This window comes from Artibeus jamaicensis, unplaced genomic scaffold (assembly GCF_021234435.1).
Source record: "Artibeus jamaicensis isolate MK-2021 breed Jamaican fruit bat unplaced genomic scaffold, CSHL_Jam_final contig_76, whole genome shotgun sequence".
NCBI classification, from domain to species: Eukaryota; Metazoa; Chordata; class Mammalia; order Chiroptera; family Phyllostomidae; genus Artibeus; species Artibeus jamaicensis.
The window spans coordinates 4,273,172-4,291,102 of NW_026521954.1; the positions used below are offsets into that span (position 1 = coordinate 4,273,172).

At 41.6% G+C, this 17,931-nt stretch overlaps 1 protein-coding gene across 2 annotated transcripts; it reads left to right on the forward strand.

The window, feature by feature from the left end:
- The first annotated feature begins 7,722 nt into the window (after positions 1-7,722).
- Positions 7,723-17,593, forward strand: TLR10 (toll like receptor 10). Of its 2 annotated transcripts, none has more exons than XM_053672500.1 (2): positions 7,723-8,051; positions 14,365-17,593. In XM_053672500.1, exon 2 carries the CDS (start codon positions 14,427-14,429, stop codon positions 16,857-16,859), a length of 2,433 nt encoding a protein of 810 aa, XP_053528475.1. In that variant the 5' UTR covers positions 7,723-8,051; positions 14,365-14,426; the 3' UTR covers positions 16,860-17,593. The 2 variants fall into 2 exon arrangements, with proteins under 2 accessions (XP_053528475.1, XP_053528476.1); XM_053672501.1 differs by lacking the exon at positions 7,723-8,051 and adding an exon at positions 12,012-13,647.
- Positions 17,594-17,931: the final 338 nt, after the last annotated feature.

Genomic DNA, 17,931 nt, shown 5'->3' on the forward strand with positions numbered 1-17,931 from the left:
AGATAGCCAACCTATCAGATGCACAGTCCAAAACACTGGTAATCAGGATGCTCACAGAAGTGATTGAGTATGGTTGCAAAGTAGAAGAAAAAGTGAATACTATGAAAAATGAAATAAAGAAAAATATACAGGGATCCAATAGTTAAGGGAAGGAAACCAAGACTCAAATCAATGATTTGGAGCAGAAGGAAGAAATAAACATTCAACCAGAACAGAATGAAGAAAAGAGAATTTAAAAAAATGAAGAGAGGCTTAGGAACCTCCAGAAGAACTTTTAATGTTTCCATATCTGAATCATGGGGGTGCCAGAAGGAAAAAAGGAAGAGAAAGAAATTGAAAATTTATTTGAAAAAATAATGAAGGAGAACTTCCCCAAACTGGCAAAGGGAATAGACTTCCAGTAAGTCCAGGAAGCTCAGAGAGTCCCAAAGAAGTTGGACCCAAGGAAGCACACACCAAGGTACATCATAATTACATTACCTAAGATGAAAGTTAAGGAGAGAGTCTTAAAAGCAGCAAGAGAAAAGGAGACAGTTACCTACAATGGAGTTCACATAACAATTTCAGCTGATTTCTCAAAAAGAAACCTTTCAGGCAAGAGGCCTGAAAGAAGTATTCAAAGTCATGAAAAGCAATGTCCTACATCCAAAAAGACCCTATCCAGCAAAGCTATCATTTAGAATGGAAGGGCAGATAAAGTGCTTCCCAGATAAGGTAAAATTAAAGGGGTTCATCATAACCAAACCTTTAGTATGTGAAATGTTAAAGGGACTTATCTAAGAAAAAGAAGATCACAACTACAAACAGTAAAATGACAATGAACTCATAATTATCAAAACTGAACATAAAAAAACCTAAGAAAACAGCTAGAACAGTAAGAGAATGACAGAAATGGAGATCATGTGGAGGGTTATCAGTGGGGAAGGAGAAGGGGAGAAAAGCAGAAAAAGTACAGGGAATAAGTAGCATGAATAGTAGGTACAAAATAGACATGGGGAGGTTAAGAATAGTACAGGAAATGGAGATGGTAAAGAACTTATACGTACGACCCATGGACATGAACTAAGGTGGGGGAATGATGGTGGGAGGGTGGGTACAGAGCAGAGGAGAATAAAAAGAAGAAAACGTGGGAAAACTGTAATAGCATAATCAATAAAACGTATTAAAATATTTAGCATCCCTGGGGAAAATTTCATGGGTGAATTAGAGTTCCAGTTCGCTGGCTGATTGTAGGACGGTCATTTATTAACAAGGTTCTAGCTCCATCTGGCCAACACGAGAGCCGCCCGCCTTATGTGGGTACTGAGCGCTTGAGCTGCAGCAAGTCTGACTAGTGTGGTAACACAGACATTGTATGAAGGAGGAATATAAAGTATCTTAATAGTTTTTTATACTGAATGCCTGCAAATATTTTATGTAGTTTCTACAGATCAAATAAGTGAAATAAAGATTTTACACAGATTAAATAAAATGGAATATTATTAAAATCAATTTCGCCTATTTCTTTTGTATTTTTTATATGATTACTAGGTAGTTTAAAGTTACTTCTGTGGGTGACATTATCTCTACATTCCGTTGGATGATGCTGCCGCAGCCCTTGATCATGACGTGTCTACCCAGTCTCTGCAGTCTGTCACTAGGTTTCCACCACAGATTTCAGATGATTCACTTTTTTTGTTCAAACTCAAATTTTCTCCCCTCCTATACTCATCAAGAGTAGCAAAACTATTTGAATTTCCTAACCATGTGAGAATTTTGTTACCTTTTATTCATTTTTCAAAACTATAATTCAGCCCTGGCTGGTGTGGCTCAGTGGAATGAGCGCTGGCCAGCAAACTGAAAGGTCATTTGTTCAATTCTCAGTCAGGGCACAAGCCTGGGTTTCAGGCCAGGTTGCCAGTTGGGGGTGTGTGTGAGAGGCAACCGATCGATTTATCTCTCACACACTGATGTTCCTCTCCCTCTCGTTCTTTCTGAAAGTAAATCAATAAAATCTTTTTTAAAAATAAAATAAAAGGAACCAAATATATACATACGATTCATTAAAAATAGCCCGGGGCACTGTTTTCTCTTACTGATATAACTGAACAAGAGGAGCTTTGCTCAATTAACACAGGCTTCGTACTAAACTGTGAGCAGGCTTCAGCGGTGTGGAGAGAAAGCAGGCTCAGTCCCTCTCTTCCACCAGGCAGGCAGTCTTGAGTTGTGTGACTGTCCTATCTGCCTATCCAGGTACCTGGACCTTATCAAGGGCAAGACACAAAATAGGCCAGAAGACTACTTGAGAGTCCATGGGTCTTGTGCCCAATAGGGATGCTCCGTTTTTGGATGGTGATTCAAGGACCCAATCTGATTTCTTGCTTTGAGGGAAATGCCCTCAGGAAGAGCCTCTGCTCTGCCCATAAGTCGTGACACAGAGAAAAGGCTATAGAAGCAAAGGCAGCAGTAAAGAGAAGCTAAGGGTAGAAAAGAGAAGCAGGTTGAGAAAGAGGAAGAGTCAAAGAGAAGTCGAGTCATAACCAGAATAGAGACTAGCCGCTGCTCACTTTGGAGTGTGCAAGAAAGCCAGGTGGTAGCCCCTGTCCCGGGTTGCCATTGTCCCGGGGCTCTGTGAGGACTGGCAGGGTGCTGAGGCGCTGCTTCCTTGCTCCCTGTAGTGTCTTTAAAATAAGTCTTCGTCCGCTTGTGGTAACCCAAGGCTCTCTGTTCATTGCAATTTATATACGGAGGAAGAAATGTGGCAGGCAGGATTCTGAGATCAGGAGAAGGCCTAAGGGGAAAATGTATGTGTGCTTGTGTTGTGTGTGTGTGTAAGAGAGAGAGAGACAGAGAAAGAGAGAGAAAATTATCATGGCAGGTATCTCGACAGCTCAGGGTAAGAAGAGAGAAAAAAGGAAGTGAGGGGAAAGAGGAAAGATTTTTTGCGGGAACAAAAAATTGCATCTCCAAGTTACGAGCACATATGGTTCTGAGCTTCCTATTCTTATTGCTAGTTGAAAATAAGGATTAAATTTTTTTATTGCAAATGAGGGTGGAGGGAATAGTACATAAGGTCTTGCACACCTGGACTAGTGAAAACATTGCGGGCTTTGGAGCCAGACAGACTCGGTTTTGAATCTGAACTCCATCTCTCACTGGATGATGACCTTGGCAAGTTATCGTTCTCTCTGAACGAGTTTCATTATCCGTCAATGGGAATTATATATAACTTCTCTGCAGTCTGTTATGAGCATTAGCTAGTATCTTTTATGTGATACTCTTTGCACTTAAGTAAATGCAAGCTAAAGTGGTTATGAACATGGTAACATAGAATCCTACTTTCTAATTTGGCTCAACTCATTTTTGGCAAATAAACTTAAAAAGAGATAAAAGGAAATGTCTCCATCCACTGATAGCGTAAAGTATGTAAACATGTTGGACTCTGGGAAAAAATTGTGGTTTTGGACACAGAAAACCTCAGGTGATTGTTTTTCTTCGAGGGTGATTGTTCTTCTTTCTACGAACATGCTGATCATAATGGTTTGAGAATTTCTGGAATAAAAGAGATTTTAGAGCCGAGTTCGTCAAACAAGCGAGGACTGCCCTGTCCAACATTCCCGATGCGTGTACCCGGCTCCTGTTTTCTTGTGTATGCGGTCATGTTTGTGTATGTTTATCTGGGCAGCAGACTGTTTTTGTTATGTTTTTTTAAAAACAGTTATTTAGGGTATGATTTCCCCTAAAATATGTGTAGAAATACACTTATGATATTTTGACTTAAAAACGTTATTGTCAAAAAATTCTTGTTTTTACAATGTATCCCTCCACAATTTCACATTTACATAAACCAATTTTATCATTCATTTTAAAATTGACCATTCCTCCTATGGACAAATCCATTTGGAAATTTTCATCTTCACTAGTAATTCCCAGCTATGTCACCTAACTCTTAAGTATAAATAAAACCTCAAAAAGCATTGCTTTGAAAAAAATGATCTGCATTCTACAACCTACGTAAATTATGCCATGCTTGTCTCACCACTTTGTTTAGAGACAAGGCCTCTGTTACCCCTCGTCCCCCCCCTTTCCAGTCTGATTCCTAAAATGATGAAGCCGCCATTCCTGTTCTTTCTCAGCATCACTTGGTCATGCCCCCGCAGTGTGATGGGCGGGGTAACTGATCTGAACCTTACAGGGAGGTGCCATCAAAGTGCTCTAAGATGCTCTGGGAGATGGGATGGCAGGTCCACAAAAGAATTAAACACAGACTTGCTACGTGACCCAGCAACTCCACTTCTGAATGTATACCCAAAAGAATCGGCAGTAGAGTCTTGAGAACAGATTGTTCATATACCCACATTCATAGCAGCATTATTCACAATAGCCAAAAGCTAAAAACAATCCAGCGTCCATCGACGGGTGAATGAATAAACAACATGAAGCATATACACACAAAGGAATATTATTCAACCTTAAGAAAAAAGAAAATTCTGATTTCCTTCATGGTTCAACATGGAAGAACCTTGAAAACATTATGCTAAATGAAATTAAGCCAGTTACAAAAGGACGCATAGTGAATAATTCAACTTATATGAGGTAACGAGAGATGTCAGATTTATAGAGACAGAAAGGAGGATATTGTTTACCGGTGGCTGAGAGGAGGGGGAACCGGGAGTTATCGTTTCATGGGGTCAGAGTGTCAGTGTGGGGTACTTATTCCCTGGGTAACCTTGGGCAAGTCACTTAACCTCTGGGTTTCAGCTACTCCATTTGTAAAGTTGGGATAAAAATGGCCACCACTGTGTTTATTTGGGTTCTCTCTCTTCTTTTCTTGATGAGCCTGCTTAAAGGCTTGTCTATTTTGTTTATCTTTTAAAAAAACCAGCTCCTGGATTCACTGATTTTCAGAATTGTACTTTTAGTCTCTATATCATTTAATTCTGCTCTGATCTTGGTTATTTCCTTCCTTCTACTTGCTCTGGGCTGTCTTTGTTGTTGTTCTTCAAGTTCTTGTAGGCATAGGGTTAGGTTGTTTGTTTGAAATGTTTCTATCTTTCTTAGGTAGGCCTGTATTGCTATGAACTTCCCTCTCAGGACCGCCTTCACTGTGTCCCATAAGTTCTGGGTTGTCATGAGTTCATTTTCATTTGTTTCCAGAAACTTTTTGATTTCTTCCCTGATTTCATTCTTGACCCATTTGTTGTTTAATAGCATGCTATTCAATCTCAATGATTTTGAAATTTTGGGGTCTTTTCTCTTGGGGTTGGTTTCCAGTTTCAGTCTCTTGTGGTCAGAGAAAATGCTCGGGATGATTTCAATTTTCTTAAATTTGTTGAGGCTCACTTTGTATCTTATCATGTGGTCTATCTTTGAAAATGTTCCATGCACATTTGAAAAGAATGTGTATTTAGCTTCTTTGGGGTGAAGGGCTCTATATATATCAGTTAAGTCCATTTCATCTAGGATGTTGTTCAATTCCACAATATCTTTGTTGATTTTTTGTTTGGAAGATCTGTCTATTTTTGACAGTGTGGTGTTAAAATCCCCAATACCTATTAAAGTACCAATGACATACTTCACAGATGTAGAACAAACACTTCAAAAATTTATATGGAACCATAAATGACCCCGAAGAGCAGCTGCAATTTTGAGAAAGAAGAACAAAGTAGGAGGGATCACAATACCTGATACCAAACTGTATTACAAGGCCACTGTAATCAAAACACCCTGGTACTGGCATAAAAACAGGCACATAGACCAATGGAACAGAACAGAGAGCCCAGAAATAAACCCAAATCTCTATGGCCAATTAATATTTAACAAAGGGGGCAGCAACATAAAATGGACTAATAATAGCCTCTTCAACAAATGGTGTTGGGAGAACTGGACAGCTACGTGCAAAAAAATGAAACTCAAGCACCAACTTACACCATACACCAAAATAAATTCAAGGTGGGTAAAAGACTTAAATATAAGCCATGACACAATTAAATTCCTAGAGGAGAACATTGGCAAGAAAATCTCAGATATTTCACGCAGCAACTTTTTTACTGATATGTCCCCCAGAGCAAAGGACATAAAGGAAAGAATAAACAAATGAGATCTCATCAAAATTAAAAGCTTTTGCATGGCTAAAGAAAACAGTATTAAAATAAAAAGAGATCCAACTGTATGGGAAAACATATTTGCCAATGATACTTCAGACAAGGGTTTACTCTCCAAAATATACAAAGAACTTACATGACTTCACTCTAAGAAGACAAGCAACCCAATTAAAAAGTGGGCAAAAGACTTGAACAGATATTTCTCCAAGGAGGACATATAGAAGATCCAGGGACACATGAAAAGATGCTCAATTTCACTAGCTATCAGAGAGATGCAAATTAAAACCACAATGAGATACCACTTTACACTGGTCAGAATGGCCATCATAAACAAAGCAACAAACAACAAGTGTTGGAGAGGTTGTGGAGAAGAGGGGACCCTAATCCATTGTTGGTGGGATTGCAGACTGGTACAAACACTGTGGAAAACAGTATTGAATTTTCTAAAAATAGACCTGCCTTTTGATCCAGCCATTCCACTGCTAGGATTATATCCTAAGAACCCTAAAACACCAATCCCAAAGAACCTATGCACCCCAATGTTCATAGCAGCACAATTTACAATAGCCAAGAGTTGGAAGCAACCTAGGTGCCCATCAGTAAATGAATGGATCAAAAAATTGTGGTACATACACACAATGGAATTCTATGCAGCAGAGAGAAAGAAGGAGCTACTACCCTTTGCAACAGCATGGATGGAACTGGAAAGCATTATGCTCAGTGAAATAGACCAGGTGTTGAAAGACAAATACCATATGATCTCACCTTTAACAGGAAGCTAAACAACAAAACAAACAAGCAAGCAAAATAAAAACAAAGACACTGAAATAGAGAACAGGGGGACAGTGACCAGAGGGGAGAGGGGAGGGAATTTCAGGGGAAAGGGGAAGGATTTACGGGAACGAGTATAAAGGACACATGGACAACAACTAAGGGGGGTTGGAAATGGGAGGGAGGTGGGAAGCACTGGGGGATGGGCTGGGATGGGAGTAATAGACAGAAAACTGTACTTGAACAATAATTAAATAAATTTTCAAAAATAGCCACCATTTTGTTGGGTTGTCAAGAAGATTGAACAAGGTAATGTATGGGCAGCGGGTAGCTCCTGGCCAGGCAGCTAAGAAACACTTGACAAATGGCAGATGGAAAAGATCTGGAGGTGGGTGGGGATCATGGTCGCACGACAGTGTGAACGTGCTTGGTGGCACTGCACTTAAGATGGTTAAAATGGTACATTTTATGTGTCTGTATTTTACTGCATTTTTTTTAAATGCTCTGAAGCCCTGGCTGGTGTAGCTCAGTGGATTGAGCGCAGGCCTGCGAACCAAAAGATCGCTGTTTGATTCCCAGTCAGGGCATGTACCTGGGTTGCAGTCCAGTTCCCAGCAGGGGACGCACAAGAGGCAACCGTACATTGATGTTTCTCTCCCTCTCTCTTTCCCTCCCTCTCTAAAGATAAATAAATAAAATCTTTAAAAGAAAAAAAAAGGTTCTCTGAGATTATAACCAATTTATACAACCTGTACTACCACGGGGATGCAGTAGAGGGCAAAGGAGTTTCAGCGTCACAGAAAAGCTTGGTTCAGTCACTCCCACAGCCCCTTCCGCCCAACCGCAGTGGTTCATTCACACCTGTGGCTCAGACAGGGCGGCTGCAAGCCTGGGACTGAGAGCTGTTAGCTTTGTTTGTGGTAACGCTCCTGAAAAGGCAGTGAGGGCTGCAGGGGCCTTCCCTAAAGTGGGGGTCATGTGAACTCATGTACATGGGAGAAACGCAGCCTTACTCAGATTTCTAGTATTTGTTATCTTGCCTCATTACTCTGAGGATTAATGATCAGTGAAAGACCTCAGGGCTATCGATCTGAGGAACTGTCTTGAAGACGCGTGGGGTTTGGAGTTTCCTTTCGCTGGTTGCTGGTTAAACCTGGCCAGTCTGTCTACGCAGAGTGGACGGTCCCAGGTGTTGTGGTGAGTTTCCTGCAGCTTTAATTTTCTGTAATGCGTGTTAGTGACATCTGCTGTTTGACTGTTTAAAGCATACATGTTGCTCCTTTACCATTTAAAAGTTCTGCACGTGTGTTGTATGTCTAAAAGCAAGGGCACATCTTGTGGATTTTGCACAATGTGACCCTCACTCAGTTTCCTCTAGAAGTGCAAAGTGACCAGAGGTGGCCATGTGGCTGCTGTAGGGAATGATTGGGGGCATCTGGGCATTTGATCCCCAGAAAAGCTTTTTCACAGACCACCTGCGCTAAGCCATAGATTATTAGAGTTCAGTGCAGTTTCTGAGTTTTATTTTAATTCCTGTGAATGTGTAACTCTCTATGCATGTAGGCAAAGTCCTCTGAACTCTGTGACATCTAGCAGAGTGTCCCATAGCAGCCACATACCACTCCTGAGAGAGGCACATGGGGCGGGAAGAGAGGAAGAGGCCCCCATGGCCCTGATGGTGGAATTGACCTTGGTAATCAACTCCCAAACTACTTCATTTCAGGGTTCAAAATGCCTTCAGCTTGGATTCTGAAAGGGACTAGACAGGTGTGGGTTCAAATCCAAGCGCTGTCACTTACTCACTGGGTAACCTTGGGCAAGTCACTTAACCTCTGGGTGTCAGCTACTCCATTTGTAAAGTCAGGATAAAAATAGCCACCATTTTGTTGGGTTGTCAGGAGGATTGAACAAGATAATGTATGGGCAGCAGGTAGCTCCATGCCAGGCAGATAAGAAACACTTAACAAATGGCAGTCATTCTTACTCTCCTGTTGCAAAGATCACTCAACATTCACCGAGTTTTTAAACCCTCCTCCATTTTTTTTGCTCATCATTGGGAAAAAGAAATTAGAGGATTAGATATTCTTTGACAAAGCGCCAATAGTCATTTCATGGTGCCCTCGACCGGGACTTTTAAATCATACTCTATTCAGGAACGTCATTCTGTTTTCACCTGTTTTCAGCATAGTAGTCACGGCAGCAGGAATATACTACTAATAATAAATATTACTTATTGGATGGCTAGTTCATGAAAGGTTTATGTCCTACACTTTAAAATATTGTAATGAAATGCCATAACGCCCACAGCTTGCCTGAAATAGGACCTTTTTATTATTAAGAGAAGTTTAGGGAGAGTTAGTTCCTCTCCCTTGTTTAGAGTGAGTTCTGCATGAGGTTGTGGTATTGGGCCTGGAGAAGAGGTGGGTAGCACATGGAGGCTCTGACCTCTCAGTTCGGGGGATTTCAGAGAAAGCAACCGGGTTAGATTCTGCCGCATTTTTCAAGGGCCACAGCTCTCAAAACACCCGGATCAGCTAATGGCTGTCCCTGCTGTCGTCCTGCTATGCCATCCTGCAGCCTCAGACAAAGGGGAGAATCAGTAATACGGATTTGGTCTCGATGACACATTTTTATATTTTGTTCACTGTGAATGTCTGCATTAATTTTAATTTTTTAAATATTATTTATCTTGATTAATGAGTGATTTGATGGCCCTTCAAATTTGTGCCTGAAATCACCCTAGTCTTGGCCCTGAGAAGTGCTACCATTTGGTACATGCTAGCCACGATAACAAGTGACTTACATACATTCTTTTCTTTTATGCCTCTTCACAAAACCTGTTTTACCGATGAGAAGCTGGAACTCTCCAGCAGTTAAATAAATGATCTCAGCTAGTACAGCCAGTGAGTGGCTAAGGTTGGACTTGAACACAAATCAACCAGTCCCTTACACTAAACTCATTCCCGAACCATCATGCATTGCATCGTATCAGGAATTCACACCACCAGTTCATTCATTCAACGTGTCTTTTTGAGAGCATATTATATACCACTGTGTGCTTAAAAATACAAAGTGAAATCATTCATTCATTCATATATACATTTAAAGAAGTATTTGCTGAGCATGTGCTGTGTGCCAGGCTCTATCTTATGTGCTGGGGATACGGCAGTGAACAGGACAGTCAACTCTTTTCTCTCCTGGGCATGAGAAGTGGGGGAGATAATCAATAAACAAATAAATGAGCAGAAGTTTTAGATAGTAGTAAGCACTCTGTTTTGTAGAGGAATTAAAATAAAGTGATATGAACTAAAAGCAAGTTGGCCACTTTAGATTAGATGGTCAAATCAGGTCTCTTACAGGGCATAAACTTTAGGCCGAAATCTAAATGACAAGAAAAAAAAACAACCAAGAAAGGACTGGGGAGAAGAGCACTCAACCCCAGGGGAGAAGCTAGTGCCGAGGCCCGAAGGTGGAGGAAGTGTGGCGTGTCCGGGAACTAAAGAGGGGCAAGTCGGCTAGAGTGTAGAGGCAGGAGAAGCGTGATGTGATGTGAGATCCCAGAAGGAGGCCAGAGCAGCTCATGGAGCGTGTCGTAGTCCAATGTTAGAGGTGAGTCAGGCCGCAGGCTGGCTGCTGTCACAAAATACAGTGGCTTAAACCAGATTGTGCTCAATATGATGACTCAATCCATGTTGTTGTAAGTAATTGAATAAAATCTAAATTGGGTGGCATTTGCAGACTTACTCATTAGGTTCCTTGAACTGTGTATTAGGAGACTTTAAAGAATCAACACCACTTAGTGAGGTATAGTTTCGTTGCGATTAAGGTAGCGTAACGCACTGTGAGAACACATCAGCCCTGACTCACCCTGGAGTGGCTAAGAGCCCAGGCTCTGGACTCATGGCAGTAACTCTGCGATGGTGGTGAGGCTGGTCTTTGACTGCCATCTTCCGTGTCTGTAAAGGGGAATAAGGACAGCACCCACTGTTGTAAGGATCAGTCTGTGTAAGGTTAGTGTCACTTAGCTCAACGAATGCTAGCTGTCGTTACCGCCAAAGACAAGTGGCCACTGTGTCATTAGCATGATAGAGTCCACCTGGAGTGGAGATGCCACCAGACTTGCCAAATTGATATATATCTAATGATTCGTCAAAGGGAAACAAGTTATTCTTGTCCTCTTAAAAGTGGGTAATACATTAAAATCATGGTACTGGGAACTGATTTATTTTACTGGATTCCTGAAACCTGGAGGATTATCACAGACATAATGTTACAACATAGAGGCTCTTTTTATATTCATAGTTGTTCTTCCATTGACCACCAGATGCTATAGTAAATATTATACAAAAAGGAGATGACCAAGGACTACCTTGGATGGGCTGGAAGGAGTAAAAATAGAGGAAATATCTTAGTGCCAAGGTGAAAACCCTGGGCCCGTTCCAGGCCACATCTTCTCAATCCCACCCCCACCGAGGGCCTCCCACAGCCCCTTTCCACCAAGCACACGGTGGGCAAGGACTATCAAAGTCAAAGTTTTCTCTTCACCGTCGTGTTCCTAGGTGGTTGAGCATCTCTGTGTTCAGTTTCCTGTTTTCAATGAAACACTTTTATAAAGTATTTTCATTGTTAAGTTACCTAGAGAAATATCCGCATTTTCTAGAATGTCTTCACAACAACAAACAGACAAACAAAACCCCCAAACTTGAGGAGTCTCTGGAGACAGAAAAATCCAGATGAGAGCGGGGCAATATTTCAGGTGTCCCGTTGTGTTAGTTCTGCCAGTTCGGGCCCTCACCGCACCGGCAGGGGTGCGTGCACTTCCGCTCACACACCGTTGCCCACAACCACGGTCTGCAAGAATAGCACAGTGAAGTCTCGCTACGCAACCTGGAGGGTGCCCTTTGTTCCTCCTGCTTGTCTGTGGGAGTGACCAGTCTGAGGTTAGACTGAGGGTCGGCGTGTTTTGGACACATGCAAGTTAGAGCAGGAAAACTCACACCACTGCTAACTACTTTTCCGTGGTGTTTCCGAGTGCCTGGTGTGGGAAGACATAAAGTTGAAGAGTTTACTACTTTACTATTAGAATCCAACCACTTCTCAACACCTCCCCCACCACCTTCTTTCTTGCAGGAATTACTTAATATTACTTAAAGCAGACCTTCCCTGTCAGCCTTGTGCTGTTCCAGCCACGTCCACCCAACAAGCAGAGGACGCTTTAAAACAGGGGTGTCAAACTCATTTTCACCAGGAGCCACATCAGCCTCATGGTGGCCTTCAAAGGGCTGAATGTAAATTCAGGACTGTATAAATGTCACTGCTCCTTAACAGTTAGGCGAGAGCTCGGTGCTGCTGCTGGGTAGAAACAAGGTGCCGGGCAGGATAAAACAGGGGGGAGGGCCGGATTTGGCCCTCCGGCTTGGTGTTTGCTGCCTGTGCTTTGAAATGTGTCTCAGAACCTGTGACCTCTCTACTCTAAATCCTCCACTGATTTCTTATTTCAATCAGAGGAAAATCCAGAGTCCTTACAAGGTCCGACTGACCTTTCAATTCACTTCTCCAACTCCAGTCTAGGTACTCCTCACATTTCCCAAGCACGCTGTACACCAGGCCTTTGACCTTGTACTGGCGCTTCTCTCTCTCTTCAGGATACTTCTTTCCCCCAGACAAGGGGCTTGCTCCCTCACTCCCTTTAGACCCCTGCATGAAGACCACCAAATCAGAGGGACCCTCTTTGACTGCCCTATGCAAAATATCACCTTCCCCAGTCACTCTCTATTCCCTTTAACTTAAAGTTATTTTTCTTTCTAGTCCGTAACACTACCTCAGATATACATGTATTATTCTGCTTATCATCTTTCTTTTCTTAGCCCTTCCTAAGATGTTAGCCGTGTAGGAGCAGATGTCCTGTCTGCTCTATTCACTGCTGCATCCCCAGTGCCTAGAAAAGTTTCTGGCCAAGTAGGTACTGCATACATGTCTTGAATCACGAACGCTGGGAGAATCTCAGGTCTCCGAACACCTCTGCTCTGTGTCTAATCCAACAACTTGAAGCCTGCCTCTTCTCAAAACCCTCAGAATTCTGCACCCATGAGTTTCCTCATCTGTAAAATGCAAGAAATAGAACTTCCCTCAGAGTGTTGTGATAAATCAGTGAGGCAATGTGTATGAAGGGTTCAGTATTTATCTTGGCATGTAGAAAGCCTCCGAGAAATGGAAAATGTTTCCATCTTCATCGTTATTATTGTTTGGCAGGGACTCAGACTGCTTTTGCACCAACCCGAAGACATATGAAGGCGTGAAGACGGGGACCATTCTGTTTACTTCTATGCTTCGGGCCTTCCACGTACGTGTTGTTCGAAGTCAGATATTAGCTCCAGGGACTCTCTACTTCCACAAATTACAAAGATTGAGGAACACCCCATGACATTAATGTAGGGGGCCCACAGTGTTAGGTGATAAAAATTACTTTCATTGAGAACTTACATCCACACTAAAACCTGCACACAAATGTTCATAGCAGCTTTGTTCATAATGTCCAAAACTTCGAAGCAACCAGGACATCCTTTAGAAGGTGAAGGAATGAATAAACCGTGGTACATCTGGACAAATGGAATTCTATTCAGCACTAAAGACAAATGAGCGACCAAGCCATGCAAAGACATGGAGAAAACTTAAGAGCATATAACTGAGTGAAAGAAGCCAATCTGAAAAAGATGCGCACTGGATGATTCCAACTAGACATTACAGAAACGACAGGACTGTGGAGAAAATAAAAACATCAGTGCTTGCCTAGGTGTGTGTGTGTGTGTGTGTGTGTGTGTGTGTGTGTAGATAAAATGGCAGCACTGAGGATTTTTTTTAGGGTGGTGAAAATACTTTGTATTATACCATAATGATGGATACATGACATCATACATTTGTCTAAACTCACATGATGTACAAGAGCGAACCATAATGTTAACTATGGACTTGGAGTGACTGTGATAAGTCAGTGTAGGTCTATCAATTGTACAAATGTATCACTCTGGCGGAGGATGTTGACGAGGAAGGAGGCTGTGCATGTGTGGGGGCTACATATGGAAAAATAAGTCTCTGTACCTTCCCTTCAATTTTGCTGAGGAACTTCAACTGCTCTTAAAATAAAGTCTTTAAAAATTGCTTTGGATTTTTTAAAGCCTTCAGGCTATCAAGAGGGAATGTGAGAGAGGGTGTTGAGTATGTCCTGGCAATACAGTTCCTGAGCTGAACCAAGAGACAGGTACTTCTGCCAACTATTGTATTCCTCCCTTCTGGGAATCCTGATGTGTCTCCATGATGGAGATATGGCATAGTAACTGGCTTGGAAATCTGTGAGCCAAGCTCATAGATCAAGTTCGAAGAGTCAGGATACATGTTGGGACCCTATTTCAAACTCTTGGTGAACATAGTCATATATTGACCTTAAAAAATTAAAATCTTACAGGATTTAACAAACCACATAACCACTTAACATTATTTGCTGTCCTTCTAGGATTTTGAACTCCTCTTCATCATTCATATGCGGGAACCAATGATGAAATCCGTGGAATCACAATGAGACATCTCGGAAGCGTTCATGTGCTTTGGGGCATCGTCATGTCAGTGCACGTCTGGGCTTCAGAGCTGCCGGAAGAAAGGGAACTCACGACCAACTGCTCCAACTTGTTTCTCAGAAAGGTTCCTGCAGACCTGACCCCAACCACGACCACCCTGGATTTGTCCTACAACCTCCTTTTTGAACTCCAGAGTTCGGATTTTCGTTCTGTCTCTGAACTGAAAGTTTTGATTCTGTGCCACAACTATATCCAAGAGCTGGATATGAAGACCTTTGAATTTAACAAGAGGTTAAAATATTTAGATCTGTCTTACAACACACTGAAGACTGTGACTTGGCACTCTCTGGCAGGCCTCAGACATTTAGATCTTTCTTTCAATGACTTTGATACTATGCCGATCAGTGAGGAGATTAGCAACATGTCTCACCTGGAAGTCTTAGGTTTGAGTGGGGCAAAAATACAAAAATCAGATTTCCAGAAAATTGCTTATTTGCCTCTAAATACTGTTTTCTTAGGATTGAGAACTCTGTCTCATTATGAAGAAGGCAGCCTGCCCATCTTAAACACAACAAAACTTCACATTGTCTTACCAGTGAACACAAATTTCTGGGTTCTTTTGTGTGATGGAATCAAGACTTCAAAAATATTAGAAATGACGAATATAGATGGCAAAAGCCAATTTGTGAGTTACGAAACTCAAAAAAATCTTCCTTTAGAGAATTCCAAGACATCTACTCTGTTACTTAGTAACGTCGATTTACTTTGGGATGACCTTCTTTTTATCTTCCAGTTTGTTTGGCATACATCAGTAGAATATTTCCAAATTGAACACGTGACTTTTGGAGGTATGGTTTATCTTGACCACAATTCATTTGACTACTCAAACACTGTAATGAAAACTATAAAATTGGAGCATATACGTTTTAGATTTTTCCATATTCCACAGGACAGTGTCTACTTGCTTTTTACCAAAATGAATATAGAAAACCTGACAATATCAGATGCACAGATGCCTCACATGCTATTCCCTACTTATCCTACAAGATTCCAATATTTAAATTTTGCTGATAACATCTTAACAGATGAACTATTAAAAAACCCTATCCAATTGCCTCATTTGAAAACTCTCATTTTGAAGGGCAACAAATTGGAAACACTTTCCTTAGTGAGTTGTTTTGCTAAGAACACATCTTTGCAGTTCTTGGATCTAAGCCAAAATCTGTTACAACATGAAAATAATGAAAATTGTTTTTGGCCAGAAACCTTGATCACCATGAACCTGTCATCCAACAACTTTGTTGATTCTGTTTTCCAGTGCTTGCCCACAAGTGTTCAAATACTTGACCTGAATAACAACCAAATTCAAACTGTCCCTAAAGAGATTATTCATCTGCAGTCTTTGCAAGAGCTAAATCTTGCATTTAATGTCCTAACTGATCTTCCTGGGTGCAGTCATTTTAAAAGACTCTCAGTTCTAAACATGGAAATGAACTTAATTCTCAGCCCATCTCCGGATTTTTTTCAGAGCTGCCCCAGAGTTAAGACTCTCAATGCAGGAGGAAATCCATTTCGGTGTACATGTGAATTAAGAGATCTCATTCAGCTTGAAAAATATTCCAAGGGCATGATGGTTGGATGGCCAGATTCCTACGTCTGTGAATACCCTTTGAATCTAAAGGGGACTCAGTTAAAAGATGTTCACCTTCCCGAATTATCCTGCAACACGGCTCTGCTGATTGTCACTATTGTGGTGGCCATGCTAGTTTTGGGGATGGCCGTGAGCTTCTGCTGCCGCTACTTCGATCTGCTCTGGTATGTCAGGATGCTGGGCCAGTGGATGCTGATGTGGCACAGGGTCAGGAAGACAGCCCAACAACTCAAGAGAAAGGTCCAATCCCATTTGTTTATTTCCTACAGTGAACAGGATTCTGCCTGGGTGAAGCATGAATTGATCCCCACTCTAGAGAAAGAAGATGGCTCTGTCTTGATTTGCCTTCCTGAGGGAAACTTTGACCCTGGCAAGACAGTTACTGAAAACATCCTAAACTGCATTGAGAAAAGCTGTAAGTCCATACTGGTTCTGTCTCCCAGCTTTGTCCAGAGTGAGTGGTGCCATTATGAACTCTTCTTCGCCCACTACCCGCTCCTGGATGAAATTTCTCATCGCATAATCCTCATCGTACTGGAGCCCGTTCCACTCTACTGCATTCCAACCAGGTATCCGAAGCTGAAAGCCCTCATGGAAAAAAAAGCATACTTGGAATGGCCCACGGATAGGCGTAAATGTGGACTTTTCTGGGCAAACCTTCAAGCTAATATTAATGTTAATTTATTAGAAACCAGGGACACGTGTGAACTACAGACATTCACAGAGTTGAATGAAGAGTCTGGAGGTTCTGCCATCTCTGTGATAAGAACAGACTACCTTTGAAACCCCATTCTCCCTTAGGGGAATGGGGGCCCAGATGCACTGCTGGGATTTGAGTTGATACCACCTTTATGATGACAATTTGGCAATATCCATTGAAATGAAAAAATGATCGTTCCCTCATGTTAATTCCATAAAAGTGTTCTAAGAATATGTCCTACAGAAACAGAGGTTTGTAAAGGTTTGTGTAAAAAGGCATTTGTCTGCCAGTTCGATTCCCAGCCAGGGCACATGCCTGGGTTGTGGGCTGCGTCCCCATTTGGGGGCTTGAGACGAAACCGATTGATGTTTCTCTCCCTCTCTTTCTCCTTCTCTTCCTGCCTCTCTAAAACTAAATAAATAAATAAAGGATTTTATTTATTTATTTTAAAAAGCATTTGTCCCAGCATTGTTCATAACAATGAAAAATAGAAAACAGCTCAAATGTCCACAAAATAAGGATTAATTCCATAAATTATAATACCCTAATGCAATAGAACATTACCCAACCATTTAAAAGAATGAGGTAGCTCTATATTTACTGGTATGGTGAAAATTCTATTAATACGGTGGTTTATTCAGTGAAATAAAAGTCTAAAGGAATCCGTGTCAGTACTTTGATATATAACAGTGGTTTGAGTTTGGGAGGTTGGACACCAGGAGCATTTGGTTTCTATGTTGTATATTCCTATGATGTTGGAATTGCTTAGAGTGAATCTGTATTATTTTATTAGAAAAAAACAATAAAGATTATTTTTAAAGCCTATTCATTTTGTTTGATTCTTCCCTTCTAGTCTCACAGACCATCGAAGGAAAATCAGCTTTCCTGAATTTTGCAAAATTATATTTGAAAACGTTACTTCCCTGCCTAGAAAAATGTCTGTGGCTCACTCACATGATGAAGGAAGAAAATGCCGAGATCGTGTAAGGTCTGACACCACTATTCTCTCACCTCCTTGCACCCTATCACTGAGCCCTACCGACTTATTGATCTCTTCCCAGAACACACCATCTACTTTTAGGCCCCCAGTCTGTAGCACAGGGGGGTCCCACCCACCAACTGTGGGCTGCATGTAACCCAGGATGGCTGTGAGTG

What these genes read in the sequence shown, in the direction of transcription:
- TLR10 (XM_053672500.1), top strand. Translation starts at nt 14,427, where the DNA reads ATGAGACATCTCGGAAGCGTTCATGTGCTTTGGGGCATCGTCATGTCA.